The following is a 19,406-nucleotide window of genomic DNA, read 5'->3' on the forward strand; positions in this document are numbered from 1 at the left end:
TTATAGTTTAATGTTTGAACAAAGCCATATTTTTATCTCTCAGAAATCCAGAATCTTGGTGTGCAGAAATCAATTTATATTTCCTAAAATAAAAATAAAGGTTAAAATCCAATAATCTAATGCAGTGAAATCTTGTTCTAATGGACTAATTGGGAAGGAAGATGTCAGTAGTTCACACATTTTCAATAAATCAGAAAGTACATTGTCAGGTGATTTCCAGTATGTCCATTGGATGACGACATTACACAAATTAGGCAAATCACTGTGGAAATTTGGTCCATTAAATAAATAGTCAGTTGGATTTTTATTTATATCACTGCAACCAAGAAACCCAAAATGGTAGGAAGACTTACAATTATGTCTATTTCCCCACTCTAAATACATGGGGATAGTATTTAAATTGATAGTTATTTAATATATTTAAAGCAAATTACACAGATATCCATGGAATTAACCCTGCTGAAATTTCCCCTCTAGATATATGCAACAAATAAATGAACTTTGAACTACAATCCAAAGTGTCCATGCAATTCTAGGAATTCCACAGGAAGCAAACAACCACACAAAAAATCCCTGATGCAGGAATATCTTCCTGGATCCAGGATAGGATTAATTATTAATTAATTATTACTTTACTATTACAAGTCACATATCCCTTTATCTTGCCACAGATTGATTGCCAAATAGGTGGAATAGTTGATATCATTTGTTAAGTATGGAGAACTCCTTGCTCTCTTTGAATGCTGTCATAATTCTTCACTTAGACTGCCTGATCTAAGTGCTGTGATTCCTCACCAGCTAGTAGATCTGGCAGCTGAGTATGAGGACTCAGATGAGGAGGAGGGCCTGGGGTGACATTGGAGTCTGAGAAAGGCTCTGAGGAGTACCAAGACTCACAGTCAGATGAGGAGCCCGGCCCCTCTACTCACGCTCGGGCAGAGATACAGCAGTTTTGGGATCCTGAGTTGGGTGATGATGAGGAACAGCTGGGGCCAATCCCGGATGCGTGGATGCGCGAGAGGAGAGGCGAGCAAGACAGAGGAAAGCAGTGGGACGGCTCCAAAGGCAAAGTCATTAAGAAGCCATGCCCTGTCTGGACTATAAAAGGGGGAGGTGTGGGAGGTGCTGGTTGCTAAAGGCAACCATGCACACTGCGGCTTTGTGTTTTGTTGATTGGGTTGTTTCAGTCAGGTGTGTGAAAATAAAAAGGGGTTTGTTTTTCTTGTGGGTCCTGCCTTGTTCCTTGAAGAGGGGTTTTTCCTCGTGAGTAAAGCAGTTGAGCAAGTACTTGCGTAGGCTGGGACAGAACACTAAAGTCCTGTACCTGCACAATTTAATTTTTTTTTTACATCTGTTGAAAATTTTATAGGGTCAGCGTGTTTTCATACCCAGGTCTGCTATGTAAGCTCTTTGAAAATATTTGTTAACTTCTGAAGACTTCTAGTTGAAAAAGACTCCTGAGAATATTTTGGACAGCCAAGAAAACAAAGCAATGGATGGTTGAACAAATCAACCCAGAATTCTCCCTCAAGGCACAAATGACCAGTCTCGAATTATGCTACTTCAGACATATTATGCAAAAACCCGACTCTCTGGAAAAAGAGAGTGCTGGAAAAGGTAGAAGGAAAGAGAAGTAGAGGCTGGTCAGAAGAAAGATGGATGGGTTCTGTTATAGTGGGTGTACCATTGGGAGAAGTGGTCAGGAATAGATCGTTATGTAGAAAATGTATCTTTGTGGTTGCTAGGAGTTGAATAGGTCTAGTTGGATCAAAGAAGTCTAGAGAAATAAGAAACAGGATAAAATTGGGTATTAAAAGTCATGACTTGTAAGGAGCTGTAGTTCCATATCTATTTTTTGGGAAATAATTTTAAGACATATGATTTGCAACGTACAAAGTTTCCTGCAACTCATCAGCTGTGATTGGTAATACACTAGGATGTGAGAACTATTACTGCTACCATATAGTTGTTTGAACATCCATCTGGTCACAAAATGCTTTCCTTTCATTTATGGCAAATGGTGGAGACCTCCAAAACAAACGCAAATGCAATTGGTTTCTAATATGCCAATCTTTCTTGATATCTGCCCTTTAGGTCACAACATGTTTCTGAAGTCAAGGTGTTCCTCTAATACATATTTTTCAGTACAGTCAGGCTTTGTGTTAAATAGAAACCTTCCCCTGAAGATCGTACAGCATTAAAAAGGGTTAGTCTCTCTCTTTCCATATGGTAACAGAATGGCTAATGCTTAAGCTTTATCCCAAAGAAGTGAAGTGGAATATATATTGACATTTTGAGGAAAGAGAACCAAATGTTTGATTTGGATGATTATACTGAAGAGGATCCATCATTTATTGAAGCACCAAAGTGATTATCTTTCAGCAGATGGATTGCAGGCAATTTTGTCGTAGATGATAATCACACAAAAAATGGAATATGATCTCAAAGGCCAAGACTGGGATTATGGTTGTGTTAAGTGACCCAGAAGTGCTGAAAGTACCTGTCACGTTTCATGCAGGAATTTCTCCATGACAAATAGAGCTCATACAATGATACAAAATATGTGAGTAAAATATATATAGAAAGGTAAGAATTCTAGCTCATTTAACCCTCTTGACATGAACCTGACTTGGAAAGTATCTGGAAATTTCAGGTGGTATAAAATACAATCCCGGGATTGCTAATTGCTGCAAGGTGTTGGAATCGTACTTATGCCAAACATTTTATCCCGTTGCCAAAATGTCAAGTTGGACGTAATTCAAGCGTTGACTTGCCTTTTAAAGTCCCAAATATCTTGGAACTTGGCTATCCAAAGACTCTTTGTTCAGATGTCAAGATCAGCAGAAGAAGATGCTTCCAAAAGCGAGGGCGCTTTGTAGGAAATCTAGAAGGATCTCTCTTGTGTCTCTTCCTGTTTATGGGATGCTCTTTATCTAGGGATGCATTTTGACCCTGTTCTTTTTGCTTTCAGGAAATGTGTACAGATATATTTTGCCAGACCTTCGATGGTTGTGATTTTATTTACTTACTATTTGTGTTTGAACTTATTTTTTTTAAGTCTGTCTCCCTCTTGGCTTAAACAGCAAGCTGTACTGTATCTGTTCTTCAAGTCCTCTAACAAATAAATATAAAAAGCACATTAAAAAGAAAAACATGCATTCTGTTCACACTACTAGACACTTTGGTCTAGAAATAGAGCATCAGAGGAAAAGTGCAAAGAAGAGATTGTAAGGAATGGGCAGAGAGCCCAATAAACTTTCTGCATATCTGAAGTGCAGGCTTATTTCCACAGTCCAGAAGTCTTTGGGGGGAAATGAGAGTGGAGGCAGTTAGAACTTCAGCCAAAAACATACTAGGCCAACCTTAAAGATTAACTTGGCTAAAGCTAGTGTATAGGAAGGCTTCTGACTTGGGCCTGAGTTTTAATCTAGTTAGTTTATGAACAACCTTTTCTGAAGACAAGGGGGAAAGTTTAAAAGTACTACTAAGAAAAACAAGGTCGTCCCAGGTGAATATTATTTTCAACTTCTTATTTTTCTCCCAAAGTTTAAGCTAAGCAATACAAAATTGTCAAGATTGTTGATTAACCAAATGGTAGTCTGGTTTTTTAAAAAAGTATCATGTATATCAGGGGTCCCCAAACCCCGGTCCGTGGACCAGGTCAGGCCGCGGCATGTCAGCAACTGGTCCGCACAAACAAGGAAAGCCCCATCCAGAGGATGCAGGCAGCACACAAAACCATGCCCCCTCCGGTCCGCGGAAAAACCTCTTTCCACATAACCGGTCCCTGGTGCCCAAAAGGTTGGGGACCTCTGATGTATATCATGTATTGATGAGTTTTTCATTTGTAGCTTCCTTGATTAAAAGATGTACAACTTTGAGTAGACCAAAGGCATTGTTATTCAATTCTATCTGTCCCTTAACTGTTGGGAATCCATTGATCTTGTAACATTTTTCACCTTAATTTATTACATAAAGTAGTTGAAATATCAACAAAAAATGTAAATCTCATGCATACTGAGATTTCCAAGGACACAATTATTCCATTTTAAATAGTAGATAATAAAGTTGTGTTGGGATCCAGTCTGGGTCAGTCACTGGGACTAGTGGCTAGAGAGAATTTCCTTGAAGACGGGCTCCAGAAGGAGTCTAAAAGCTTGGAAGACAAAAACCTCTAGTCCCAGTGACTGACCCAAATTTGATCCTGCAGCCTTATGCTGGGACATGTGTATTCGCCTACATTCACGAAAGTTGTGTTAACTACAGATGTACAGTACATATTGGGGAGTCAAAGTGAAGCTGAATCTCAGTCAAATAGAGAGTTTAGGGGTGGGGAGAGGGTGTCTGTTACTCTCCATTTCTGTTATCGTCAGTTTCGGAGAATGTCATTTCAGCAACATTATTACACCAATGAAGTAGATTGTGTCGTTTGTACCATTTTATGCCATTGGTTTAATGACACCATTCTGATAATGCTGTGGATAAAACAGCAATATCAACCCTGGCATCCAGAAGACATTGCAGTGAAGTTTCGTGCTATCTAACGGATTTTAGTGGATTGGCAATGACGGTTATTTTAAGTCGGTTGGTGTAGAAATTTCCTTTATTATAGATGTTTTGGGGCTTTCCAAAAGCCTGGTTTGGAGGTGGCTTGATCTGTCCACATGTAAATGGATTTCTTCCAGTCTTTGTGAATAAAGGATGGCTGTTTTTCAGAAGACATTGCCTTATAACAGAGCTGAATAAATTTTGGCCTAGGTAATTCTACAGTATGATTACCTATGCAAGCAATATTGTACTGACAACTAGTGGCAAATTATAGACATTAACAAGTCTACATTAACAAGTCAAAGGCAGGAAGGGGAGCTAAGCATAGATGTAAATAGAAGAAGCTGTTATCCTAAATTAGATAAGCCACGGCAAAGCAAGCATATATATTTATTATGTATGAGATTTGCAAGTCTGCTTTAAAGATATGCAATAGTTAATTGTTCACTCCATTAGTAGAGAAAATGATTTTAAATATAAACTGAATTAGGATATTTATTTACTGATATTATTTGTATATTAAGTACTCTGCGCAGTGAGTACTGAGCTTAAAATACTAACATAAATTGAAGTTAACCAAATGATTGCGTTAATGAGTTTTCATTCTGTTTTTCTATTTACAGCTTCAATTTTGTGTATGTATCTTCCAGATTAACTATCATTTAACTCATTATAGCGATCCAGGAAATGGTGCATGGGAGTTGCCTGTAAGATAAAGAAAATAAAGACAAAACCAAACTCATAATTAGTAAAACAAAATCTGTTCAGTGTGTTTCTCATACTCATATCTTTATTTTTTTTATTATTTTTTTTTAGATTTCTGAATATCAGATGAGAAATCTTTTTTCTCTTAGATTCAGTCCGTTCCAATTTCAGTCCATTCCAAAATTAAGCTCTTTATTATTCCCTCGCTGCATTTAGAAATGTAGGGTTGAATTTTCACTAGGCTAATTTTTGGGTTTGTGCTTGAATTGAAGTGACAGGTAGGAGTGTGTGTGTGTGTGTGTGTGTGTGTTTATTTATTTGAGAGGGTTTTTTTTTTGCTTTTCTCACAGTGATACAAAGGAGCTTGAAATGATCATAGAATCATCAACAATGCAAGCAGTGCTATGGATTTTGCCATATTTTTCTGCTAATAAATTATGATATTTTTTTGCTATAAATTAAAATGTTCATCATTAATAATGATGACAGTCGTAATTGTCATATTTATATTGCATCTTTGTTTTTGCACAACTCGGCACGATGGCAAAAAGACTTATGTGTACATAACTCATGACTCAGATGATGATAAGGGTAATTTGCAGTTTCATGGCTGTGCAGGGGTTCAGAAAAGTACTTTGCAACAAATAGGAGGTCAGGATGCCACTATAGGGCATTGCGTGCCAAAACAACCAGACACAAAGACAGTCTTTCCCTCCCTGTGCCATCACTCTGCTAAATCTCTAATTCCCTCAGCCCTCTCTTACGCCTAAGGATATCTATCCACGTAGTAGGGCTTTATTACTATCATCCTTCTCATCTTTCCTATTACCTATTCCTATTGGTATCTTATGGCTGTCACTTTGTTGGTTTTATCTTATGATTGTATCTTATGATTTATGATTGATTTCTTGCTTGTATGTACACTGAGAGCTTATGCACTGGAGACAAATTCCTTGTGTGTCCAATCACACTTGGCCAATAAAGAATATTCTATTTATTTTCTATTTTCTATTTTCTATTTTATTCTACTCTACTCTACTCTACTCTACTCTACTCTACTCTACTCTACTCTACTCTACTCTACTCTACTCTACTCTACTCTACTCTACTCTACTCTACAGGTTATTCTGTTCTATTCATTTCAAATTGTCCCTCACAGAGTTTTCCTAGAGCAGGGGTGTCAAACTGCCGGCCCGTGGGCCGGACGTGTCACGCGGAAGCCGCACCCCACCCCATTGCCGGCAATGGCAAAACAGTCTCGATACGTTGTGCAACGTCACGTGACATCGCGAGTTTGGCATGTCTGTCCTAGAGAATCTTGAATGAACCATTGAAGAAACCTTCCGCTGTTACTCATTATTTTTAGGGAGAGATGTTACATTCTGTCCTTGTGATCAAAGTGGCAGGTTAAACCATATCATATGCCTTATTCCAAAGGAATCAATTTTCTCAGATAAGCTGGCTCCTATTTCTGTCCAACGTCCTGGAAATAATTCCTGTCTAACGTATTATACTGTGATGCTGATGGGTAGGATGTTGCCTTGCTAAGGAACAATTGAGTCAAGCTTTATCTGGTAGGTCCTGAATTGACCTTGCTTTCATGCTCAAAACTGTTTGCACCCTTCAGTATTCGATACATCATAAACTTTATTTTTGCTTCCCTCCCGCACCCTCCCCAGGCCTTGAGCTACCTTTCATGATGATGCCCCATCCGCTTATTCCGGTCAGCCTGCCCCCAGCATCCGTCACAATGGCTATGAATCAGATGAACCACCTTACCACAATTGCAAACATGGCCGCCGCAGCACAAGTACAGGGCCCTCCCTCCCGAATGGAGACATCTGTGATTAAGGTAGGTGTGGTTTTGGTCTGCTCCCCAATGTACTGGTTATGAACAAAAGACACATATCAGGAAGGAGAGGGCTGAGAAGGCTTTCTCAGCCCTCTCCTTCCTGATATGTGTCTTTTGTTCATAAATGATCTTTTGCAATCTGAAACAAATTACATTAATTAAAAAAAAACCTTTAATTCAGACTCAGATATTGAAATATGGAAGTGGGAATGGCTGTGAGAGATGGTCCTGCAGCTCAAAATGTGGGACCAATTAGTGTGGGAAGAAGCTTCAGAGAACTAGTGAAAATTTGGTGATAAAGTCCCCCATTCTTTATAAAGGACACCAAGACCTTACTATGGCAGCTAATTGCTTGGGTGTAAACAGAAGCATCACAACTGGCTAAATGAGAAACGTGGATTGTGAACCTGGGTGCGGATGTCATAACATCTAGAAAAGTACAGAGGCAGGACTTCATCATATCTTAAATGTAGGCTTTCCTTCCTTCCTTCCTTCCTTCCTTCCTTCCTTCCTTCCTTCCTTCCTTCCTTCCTTCCTTCCTTCCTTCCTCATTGTCTTGGTAGCATTAGGTGATTAGCATCATGTTCTGTCATGGAAATGCTCCCAAGAATACATGCAGAAAAAAATAGATACATGTATAGTAGTAAGGTGTCATCAGCATTTTCTGTTCTGCCTGATGCCCAGGTAAATTTCATTTGTTAGATACCTATGAGAATGGGAATTTATAGGAAATACATTTTACCTATGCCAATGTAACAAAATATATTTACTTCCTATCCAATGTCCTAGAATTTAACTTATAGGGATATAGAGAGCCATTCCCAAGGGTACTAACAACATATCAATTTTGGATTATTAATTAATTAATTAATTAATTGGTAGGTTGGTTGGTTTTTTGGGTTGGTTGGCTGGCCGGCCCCCTGGCTGGCTGGCCCATTCGTTCACTCAGTCACTCAGTCAGTCAGGTAGAGTGAATAACAATTACCTTTATTTTTCAAGCCATACTGTCTCTGATGACTATTTTGATTTAAAAACCTGAGGCCTTCTAAAAATCATAATCTGCCTGGAAAGAGAATTCTAGAATACAAACAGCCCGCAGATAGTTTTCAAGACTGATTTCTATTGTTTGAAAAAAATATTGAACTAAGATCCCTGGTGGCACAGTTGTTAGAATGCAGTATTGCAGGCTAACTCTGCCTTCTGCCAGAAGTTCGATCCTGACCAGCTCAAGGTTGACTCAGCCTTCCATCCTTCCGAGGTGGGTAAAATGAGGACCCAGACTCTGCAAACCGCTTAGAGAGTGCTGTAAAGCATTATGAAATGCTATATAAATCTAAGTGCTATTGTTAGTGTTCTTGCTAAGTACTTTTAACCAATAAACAGAATCATATGGGAAATCAATAATAGAATTTTGAGCTTTGACTTTCTACTACTTTACCAAACCATTCATATTCTGGGACCAGTAGAACGAATAACATTTCAAAGGGTCTCTGTTTTCTATCATAGTAGGTTATAAGGGTTTCTAAGATGAAATCGGCCTCAGTGGGAAAGTTGATCTTAAGGTCCTTCTCGGCTCAGATTTCTTGCTGGCCATTCCCTGCTGTTCACCAAGTGGTTTTGTGGCAGTGCATTATCTGAACATTTGCAAATGACAACTTGCTATTTAGCAGTGCTTCGTTTTATGCAGATAAGAAGCTAAAATTCCTGTGGAAGCAAATCTTTCTATTTCTATTTTTAACCTTTTCAAAAAGAATGAAGCAAATGAAATAATGAAATCTAATCAGGAAGAGTGAGATAAGAAAGCCAGGGTTCTTTTTTTTTTTAACTTTACAATTCTACATTCTACAATTAATCAATACCCTTTGGGGAATTAGATAAATATTAGATAGCTGTTTCTCAATCTGGATGTGAGGAATGAGATCTCAGGAATAAGAGATCCGAGAGCCTAGCTTACATATAACTGCTATTGTCTATTATTGTAAAGAAGAATACAAAAAAAAAAAAAATACAAAGAGGAAGAAACAATTACGGATGCTTAACAATAACCAAATTCTGTCCATTGAAGAAGAGATACTTCTTGTAGAAGGTGCACGTTTCTTGAAAAAAAGATCAAAAGTCAAACCATAACTCAGCTTTAAAAGTGAAGCTGAGGTGTCCTCTTCTTAACCAATGTGAAAAATGGAAATTAAACCTAAAGAATTGGACCACTGTTGGGTGTAGACATTTCTATATATTCAAATTCCAGGATGTGATGGGTTGCAAGTCTTTAACTTTCAGAGGACCAATGATGAAACAGAACAAGGTTATTTCAACCTGTAAAACTGTACTGAGCCTTTGGCTAGTAACAAGGTACATTGCTTTTTTTCTTTAGCTTTAATTTTTTGACATTTTTTTCTCTGGATCTGGCCAGTATCCTTCTACCTTACCAGGTGACAAAGGTGCAGGCTGCTCACCTTTACTGAAGTTGCTGCTATTTCTCCTGGGTTACATAAATCAAGGATTGCTAATTATTAAGGGCTACTAATCAAGGAGAGAAGCAATCTAGAACTAAGGAGAAATTTCCTGATGGCAAGAACAATTATCCAGTGGAATGGCTTGCCTTCAGAAGTTGTGGGTGCTCCATCACTGAAGGCTTTCAAGGAGAGGCTGGATAGCCATTTGTACAGGATCTCCTGCTTGAGGGGGGAGGTTGGACTAGAAGACCTCCAAAGTCCCTTTCAACTCTGTTATTCTGTGATTCTGTTAAATGCTGCTTGCAGATATTAACTTGTCCTTTTACGGCAAATCTAAGAATTGCAGTAGGAGACAAGCAGGTCCAAAAATAATTATGAGCTCTTTGTTTATTTGTTTATTATATTTATATCTTCCCTTTCCTAAAGGAGTTCAAGACAGAGTTGATAAATCAATTCATTTTTCAGCAGATTTATAGCAGCGTTTTGAAGTAATGTGCATCGCTGTAAAAGGACAGTCAACTAAATTTAAGCAAAACAGTTATTCTTTCTCCTACTTTTCCAGAAAAGGCTCTGCTAATTTGTTACAAGAAATGCAATCAGGTGTTCTATTAAGGTGACCAACTTTTTTACAATGAAAAGGAGGACACAAATAAATTGAAGAAAAAAATATCGTAAATAAAAGAAACATTTTTATTCATTGCAACAATAACACAGACAACTTGCATGTGCAAAGTTTGCCAGCCGGGTGTTTTGGCGTGCTCAGCAGCAATTCCTATTGGCTTTCGAAAGCCAATAGTATAGTGGGAGTAGCACAGCTTATGCAAAAGTTGAAAAAAAAACCCATCAAAAAAAGGTGCCGGAACGCCATTCTGAGCGTTCTATGAGGGAAAAAAAAGCCCTGCAGATTAGTCTTCAAATATCGAAAAGGAGGACATGAAGGAGGACACTTTTTGAGGGAGGAGAGAACTTACAAAAGGAGGACTGTCCTCCCTAAAGGAGGACGGTTGGTCACCTTAGTTCTACAACAGTTTAAAGAATTACTGTAAGCTTTTTAGACTAATGTTTATCAGATACCAACATCTCTCCCTCTCTTAATGATGTACATATATACACTGATATAACTTTGCAAAAAAAAAAGGGGGGGAGGTTGATTTAATATTGTTTCTGGTATTTTATTTTGCTGAAGGATGCATATATTATTTTTTTAAAAAAAAAAACCTTGGAAAATTACCGTATTAAAAGATCACGTGATCAACTATTATTGTAGTTGAGAATGCTGGTTTGATTTATTTAATGTTATGTACAATTGCGCCCTCAGTCAAATCCCCCCCCCCAAAAAAAATAAAGCACGTTGAGCTAACCCTGTAGCTTAATTCTAGTACTTTTTTCTTCTTCTGCTCCTCTTGTATCTTGGCCTGAGCTTCTTTGATGCTATCAATTCTTGGTTGTCGAAATAAGTGACATATCTCCACTGAGAAACTGACTGTCAGTTTAACTTCTGTGATAGGAAACAAAGCAATAAAATCCTTCATGTTCACCTCAGAATCTGAAGAAAAAACTGGATCTCCTCCACTGTCTTGTTATCTGCCATTCAATATTCAGAAAAGAAAAATGCCCAAAGGGATGGTATATATATATATAACATGTAATATGTAGCATATAGTATATAGTATATAGTATATAGTATATAGTATATAGTATATAGTATATAGTATATAGTATATAGTATATAGTATATAGTATATAGCAGTGATGGCGAACCTTTTAGAGACCGAGTGCCCAAAGTGCAACCCAAAACCCACTTATGTATCGCCGGGTGCCAGGTGGGTGTGGCCCACTCGGAGGGTGCAGCTACAGTGGGCGTGGCAGACTGGGTGGGCATGGCCACTGGATGGGTGTGGCTGCAGTAGTCATGGTAGACTGAGTGGGCATGGCTGGGGTGGGCGTGGCCACTTCAATGTTGTTTATGGGGAGGGACACCTGTGGAAGCCGGGCAGGGCAGGGTTGGGGGAGATCCAGGGGGTCTCTGGCGGGTGGGACGGTGGGCTCCCCAATGGTGGCTCCAGGCTGGCTGGCCTTAGGCCAGTGATGGCGAACTTTTAGAGACCACGTGTGCTGGGGTGATGGCACGTGCCCACAGAGAGGGCTCCGCGTGCCGCCTCTGGCACGCGTGCCATAGGTTCGCCACCACTGGTATATAGTATACAGTATACAGTATACAGTATACAGTATACAGTATACAGTATACAGTATACAGTATACAGTATACAGTATAATATAGAACATAGAACATAGAACATATAATATAATACATAATATTATATGTGAACAATTGTTTCTCTGTGTGGATGCCGCTTCCGGAAGTCCATTCTGGGCCTGGGCAACAAAAAAATTAGCTGCTGGTTCTGCCAAACTGGTGTGAACCGGCTGAATCCTACCACTGTATACAAGCCTCACTGAAAACATTTTTTAAAATCCCCATGGATTCTTTAAAAAAAAAAAAAATAAGCAATTTGCTTTCAAAAATATAACTTCTTCTGACAATTTTTTTTTTTGGGGGGGGGATTCTATTTGTGTTGGACCAAAAGAGTTGACACTCATGCATTTCCTCTTGACCTCTTCCACATATACTTTGCTTTTCATTCGGTGGAAAGTAATATTCAGAAAATATTAGGCTCAGCACGTTCAATTTTGCCGAACATTTGTAGGGACTGAATAAAACCTGACACCTTGTGAGGGTGAATTCTCACTGAGCTGGGAGATGTCTTTCTGGTTGTTACAACATTAGAGAACCTAGATAGTTCTCAACTTACAAGAGTTCGTTTAGTGAGCGTTCAAATTTACAACTGCATTGAAAAATGTGACTTATGACCCTTTTTCACATTTACGACCTTTTGTAGCATCCCCGTGGTCGTGTGATCAAAATTCAGACGCTTGGCAACTGGCTCCTATTTATGACCATCGCTGTGTCCCAAGGTCACGCGATCCCGTTTTGTGGCCTTCTGTCAAGCAAAGTCAATGGGGAAGCCAGATTCACTTAACAACTGGGTTACTAACTTATGAACTGCAGTGTTTCACTTAAAGATCGTAAAATGGGGCAACAAAACTCACTTAATAAATGTCTTACTTAACAATGTAATGGGCTCAACTGTGGTTGTAAGTCTTGAACCACCTGTAAATTCTCTTCTCTGTAGATGTTTGCATTAAGGGAATGGTACCTATCCAGGTGGAAATTGAGAGGCAGAGTTCTGCCTTCAGAATTATGCTAACATGGATTTCCTTTATCGATTTATTATTCAGCTATGTAAATTTCCGCCTGCGTTCTGAAAGCATGCAGCCTTATCGGGCTTAGAAATAATTCCTAATGAGAAAATGAACATAGCATAAGGGTAGAGATTTGCTTTACTGTTTTCCTGGCTAACCTCAAAAGCCTGAAAACCATCCCAGAAAAAGACACTGGCAAACCACTCTCATAACATTGCCAAGAAAACTGTATGGATGCTGTCAGCAGGAAACTGAGTTCAACTCAGGAGCACCGTAACTTTTTACCTTATTAAATAATACGAGGAGCGACTTTTCTGTAAGTTCAGCTCAGTTGCAAAATATTCTTTCTCCTTAAGAAAGCAACATCCAGTGCTATTGGACATGGAATTACATCTATCTTAATCCTACAGATTATGTGATTATAACCTACAATCAGTTTTAGAGTTATCGTATGACAAACGATGCATCTCCAAGTCTCAAAAAGGAGAGATATTTAATAATAAATACTCCATAATCAGGGTAGGAATGAACACTTTTGTATTGTGAAGCAACTATCATGTATAGTGTACACATCTGAATTTTTGCTTTTGTGTGTTAGAAGATTAGTTCCCATGATCAATTCCCTCTTTTCCATGTATATTTAACATGGCTTTTTAGATAATGTGTAACGGGGCTCTTTCAACTCTATAATGCCACCTAACTCAATCCAGAGTCCAATGCAACGTGGAGTGATCAAAAAATAAAGGAGATGCTTTTGATGGAATTCATTACAAGCATTTAATTAACATGGGCTACAGCAGGGGTGTCAAACTCAATTTCACTGAGGGCTGCATCAGCATTGTGGTTGCCCTGAGGTGGGGCGGGTGGGTGTGGCCAGAATGGGTGCAGCCTACTGGGTGGGCGTGGCCAGTTCTACATCATTCGCATCAAGGGTGCTTGTGGGGGCCTGGGCAGGAGTGGGACAGATCTGAGGGTCTCTGGCAGAAGGGGGTGGGACCGGGGCAAGTGCCAAGGCATGGTCCACCGGGGCAAGTGCCAAGATGGCCACCACAAAATTGCACATTGGCTCCCGGCTGGCCTGGGCCAGGGCCAAGGCAGCGGCGGCCATTCCCTCACTGTTTCCAGGATGGCTTCGTGGGCCACATGAAACTACTTTGCGGGCCACATCCGGCCCACGGGCCTTGTGTTTGACATGTCTGTACTACAGTAATCCAATCCACAGTTGCAAAAACAAAACAAAACACTGTTTGAAGCAATTCCGGCAATTTACAGCCCTGGTTCTAACACTGCTTTATAGATATTTGTGAATTCAGATCCTGTAATGACAAGATAAACAAAAACATGCACTGGAAGAGATCTCTTTTAATGTAACATTCAGGCACAGACAATGGGATGCATTCCCCAAGAGCCCATTTTTACCATCCCAATGGGCTACGTGACCTTTGCTCCTATGGCTCACAAGCTCTGCTTCCTAGTTCCCAAAATGCTGGCCTTGTCTTTCGTCAGCTGACCATGATCACGTTACAGGAAAGTTCATGTTGAAGAGATACTTGGCAATAGTGTTCACTCATGATTTCTTTCTACCCTTGCAATTTATCTTGCCACAAGGACTGCAGAAATACTGAATGGGAACAAGCAAAGGGAGGAAATCCACATCGCTTACTTGCCTTTGATGGAAATTTTAAGTTACAGTCAGCCGCCATCAAGATGGAAAGATTTTCGGGTTCTGTTTTGGCCCAATGGAATCAAGAATATTGGATAGCAGGAAGGAATCTCTGGGCAGCCCAGACTGCTTCTCAACAATTAGATTTGATTTGTAGGAGAAAGAAAGAAAGAAAGAAAGAAAGAAAGAGAGAGAGAGAGAGAGAGAGAGAGAGAGAGAGAGAGAGAGAGAGAGAGAAAGAAAGAAAGAAAGAAAGAAAGAAAGAAAGAAAGAAAGAAAGAAAGAAGGGGGACGGAGGAAGGAAGGAAAATAAAAAAGAGAGAAAAAGAGAAAAAGAAAGAAAGAAAAGGAAGAAAGAAAAGAAAAAGAGAGAGAGAAAGAAAGAAAGAGAGAGAGAGAGAGAAAAGAAAGAGAAAGAAAGGGAAAGAAATATAGAAAGAGAGAGAAAGAAAGAAGAGAGAAAGAAAGAAAGAAAGAAAGAAAGGGGGGAGGGAGGGAGGAAGGGAGGGAGGGAGGGAGGAAAATAAAGAAAGATAGAGAAAAAGAGAAAGAAAGTAAGAAAAAGAGAAAGAAAGAAAGAGAAAGAAAGATAGATAGAAACAGAGAGAGAAAGAAAGAAGAGAGAGAGAGAGAGAAAGAAAGAAAGAAAGAAAGAAAGAAAGAAAGAAAGAAAGAAAGAAAGAAAAGAAACATTTGCATATAATAAAGATAGAAATAAGTATGTTAAATCAAAAGCTCTGTGTCTTAAAATATTTTATTAGCCTATTTATGTTTGGTGAGGTGTAAGTGAGAAAGATATCCCATTAAATTGTCCCTGTTAACTTAGTTTGTGAGTTCCTGCCCTGCTTTCAGTGTAACATGGTTTGTTTGCTACATCATAGCCACTTGAGTTTTGAGAAACAGAAATTACATGAAAATGAAAAACTTGGTTAAGCTTGGTAATCCCAACGCTCAGTAATATGGCGTCTAGAATATTTAGACAATATTAAGAGGTTCTTTCCATTTAACTGTTCTTTGTTTTGTCTTGATGATTTTACAGGAACGAGTTCCAGACAGTCCTTCCCCTGCTCCATCTCTCGAAGACGGTCGAAGGCCTGGTAGCCATCCATCCTCACATCGTAGCAGCAGCGTATCCAGCTCCCCTGCCCGAACCGAAAGTTCTTCAGACAGAATCCGTAGGTCGCTGGTTATTTCCTTTTGCCACCACTGTTTCAAATCCCTGCAATAATAAATGTGCCCTTTGCTATCACCAGGATCTCCATCCTCCCCATGAAACAGTTGTGAAGCCAATTCAAACCCTTTCATTGGGCTACGCCAATCAGTATCTACTCATTTTTTTCCTCACTCCTCCAAGGAGAGAATGGAGAGAGACGTGTAGTGGCCTGTCTCCTAACTTCCTGAAGATCACCCCATTCCATACATACAGTAATGGTCAAAATTGTGGAAACCTTTTGGGAAAAGTGTACAGTAAAAATGCCACCTTTGGTTAAGTTTCCACCAATTTTTCTTCTAATTTCTTTATAACTGTAACCTTGTTCACTTAATAAGATTATTTTACATCACTTTCTGGGCAACCAGTCAACTCTTTGCACCATTACTTTAATTTTATTACGTTTTACAAGCTCACTCAATGAAAAAACACAGAAAAATCCAACCAACTTGATAGCGATCACATAACACACTGACAAATATCCTCCTCTCAGCTTCAATAAATGACATAAAATAAAAGAACTGAATCCTACTGTGATCTGATTGGCTCATTGCCAAAACAAGATGATACCTGATTGGCTCTCTAAACACTCATGCTCATTGGCTACAATCAGATGAAGGAAAGCTACCTGATATCAACCTAAGCAAGTTGTGCTTCCTTTTTCTGGTTATTTGGCTATAACATTTCATAGAATACAGATAATTGAACAAACTATGTTGCATTACATTCTTGATTAAATTATCTTTCCATTGATATATAATTTTATGGTACTACTCCAAAAGGAAAGCGATGTTATTAGCCATCAAACCTCAAAAATACACTTTTCCCAAAAGGTTTCCACAATTTTGGCCACTACTGTAAAGGATGACACTTCCACCCATGTTGGGGTGAGCCTTTGTCCAGTGATTTTGCAACCTAAAAACAAAAACTGAAAGAACTCTGAGGTAGGAAACGATACGAGAAAAAGTTAATTGCAAAAAAGGTGAACAAAATTACTAAAATCCTCTCCTATTTTTTCCAAGCTTCCTCACTACAAATTCCTTCCTGTACTTAAAGGCCCAGGTGAACTGGGAAGGTTATGTGGTAATGTGGTGGGAATTATGGCATCAGGCATCTTTCCCAATAACGATGTTAACAGCTGTATGTCGCTGAAGTGTCTGTGTGGAAGACGAAGAGATGTAAGTTCTCAACCAGACGTATGGAAAAGGCATCTTCAAGGAGAAGTATCTAAATCTCTTGGGATAGGCAGCAGGCTGCCAGACAGAAAAGCTGAGCAGTAAGGTCTATTTTGAACCAAGGAAGCCATTTTTCCCGAGAACAGCAGCAGTTCAAAACAAAACACCCATTTTGCTTGTTGTTTCAATTAAACCAGAACAGAGTTGACTCATCTCCTTGAAACAGAGACCATCCTGAGATCAATTGGGGTCAAAAGCCAGTTGTGAAGCAAAACAAAACAACGATGGGCAAAAGGGTTTTTGCCTTTCTCAGCAAAAAAATATTTCTCTGTATTTGTAGTCTCAAATGTCGGGTGTGCCATAAGCTGATACTACAAGCTTGTTTTAGGTTAGTCCAGTTGTGGTTTATGAGCCAGGTTTGATCCAAGTTCTCAATCCCTTTTCATTTTTATAACTCTAGAAAAGAAGAGGGGAGACAACAGTTCCTTTTAACAGAAATTATGATTAATTTAATATAAGTTTGGAGTACTTCTCAGACAAATCTGGGTTTATTTGTTGTTGTTGTTGTTGTTGTTTTAAAAAACCCTAGCATTGTTGCTGCTGTATTTGGCTAGCAGATATAAACAAAATCCTTTTTATCTTTATTTGTGCTGCATGCCGTTGTACATCTCAATTGGACTTCAGAAAACATTTCTTAACATAAGGAAATATTTTATTTTTCTTCTGTAAAAAGGATATTAACACTGGGGGACTTTGTGGCTGCCCATTTATATAAGGTTTTGCCTTGTCCCATTTTTTTTTAAAAAAAACCCCATAACATTCTCAAGTTTGCTCTTTGCTCTATGTTTTTTTTTCCCAGTTCTCTGAAAGTGAAATGAATACTCTGTGACATGCACTTTAATATGTTTCTTGAGTTTGGGCATTAGTGTTATTGTGTAAAGAAAGGCCATGCGTTGTAGACTTTTGAAATTGAGGAAGTGGTGCTTATGGTAAGTAGAGCATTAAAAGGAAAGTTCAGGTTATGCATAAATGCATCACTTGCTTTCTTACCACTTTCTTATACTATTTAAGACAATTTGTTTGATCTGCAGTGACATGCTTACATACGCGAGGCACAAAGCAATAGATGTTGTCATGGAGTGATAATAGTTATGTAAAGAGGGGAGCAAGGGAGGAGCTGTAAATTGCACGTCTGTCCCATTTCTTGTGGAACGTGTTTTAATTCATTTCACATCTTCTTACAGAGAGATACATTTTGCTAGGGACTTTTCGGTTTTCCAAAATGTCTTTAGTGCTTCTGAAAATCTGCAAAGAATAGCCAAGAAGGGACTGGAGGCTAAAGCATGAAGAATGATTGCAGGAATTGGGTAGGTCTAGTTTAATGAAGAGAAGGATGAGGGATGACAATAGCAGTCTTCCAATATCTCAGGGGCTGCCACAAAGAAGAGGGAGACAAGCTATTCTCCAAAGCGCCTGAAGGCAGGACAAGAAGCAACGGATGGAAACCAGTCAAGGAGAGAAGCAACCTAGAACTAAGGAGAAATTTCCTAACAGTTAGAACAATTAACCAGTGGAACAACCTGCCTCCAGAAGTTGTGAATCCTCCAGAATGCTTAAGAAAAGATTGGACAACCATTTATCTGAAATGATATAGGGTTTCCTGCCTGAGCAGGGGATTGGACTAGAAGACCTCCAAGATTCCTTCCAACTCACTTATTCCATTATTCTGCTAAGAAAAGAGTTGATTAATAAGTGTCTTTTCCGTCAAAGATCAATCCTACATTTCTGATGGATGATAGACCCAGGCTGCTTGAGCAGTTTTTTTATTTATTCTAACTTTTTTTTTGTAGACTACCCACAAGTGTGTGAAGATAGTGCTGTATCCAAATATTACAAATATTACAAACAATTAGTAGTAACAATACTTTATTAAACTGAAGGCAACTTTCAGTGACTCGTGGTGATTCACAACAAACCAAGAAATTACAATCAGATCAATAAAACAAAAAAGATAAAGATAAAACATTAAAGATTTATGGCAAGTGCCATAAATGGAGTTTGAATGTTTTTGTAGTCCAAAAAAAGTGAGCTGTTGAAATGAAGCTTCTTCATCGTGGTCTCTGATTCATAATTGGGAGTTTTATGTCTGGTTAATAAGCTCTTGGGATACAGAACATATCCAGGAGAAATTTACTGTCCATGATCGCTACCTAGAACGCAAATCTAAAACAATTTAAATGTTTAACTAACTTGTGCTGTTGGTGCCTATCTTTTTATATGTAGAGGAGCAATTCCTGCTTCCTTAACTATGTATATAAATCAAGTTGCAGCCTTCACAGTGAGGTAGAAAAGATAATGGAGATGAGATGATAGAAGAACACACATAAGGTGGAAGGTGGGAATTTCCCCAGCTATTTCTGTATTTTACATGGTCAGTTAACTATTCAGTCTTCATATGTTTTGGGGGGGAAAAAAGCAATTTGCAAATCCTGTCATTTCTTTTTAAAGAAAGAGGCAAAATGCTTGGTCAGTTTTA

At 38.8% G+C, this 19,406-nt stretch overlaps 1 protein-coding gene across 1 annotated transcript in view; it reads left to right on the forward strand.

Moving 5' to 3' along the window:
• The window catches only part of DACH1 (dachshund family transcription factor 1), a 171,833-nt gene that overhangs the window by 74,353 nt on the left and 78,074 nt on the right, over positions 1-19,406 (forward strand). Inside the window, exons 4-5 of the mRNA XM_015832337.1 lie at positions 6,933-7,105; positions 15,525-15,660. Of these exons, the coding sequence (XP_015687823.1) occupies positions 6,933-7,105; positions 15,525-15,660 (309 nt within the window). The remainder of the gene's footprint in view (positions 1-6,932; positions 7,106-15,524; positions 15,661-19,406) is intronic.

Source organism: Protobothrops mucrosquamatus, unplaced genomic scaffold (genome assembly GCF_001527695.2).
Source record: "Protobothrops mucrosquamatus isolate PMUCROS unplaced genomic scaffold, P.Mucros_1.0 scaffold2, whole genome shotgun sequence".
In the NCBI taxonomy this organism is placed as follows: domain Eukaryota; kingdom Metazoa; phylum Chordata; class Lepidosauria; order Squamata; family Viperidae; genus Protobothrops; species Protobothrops mucrosquamatus.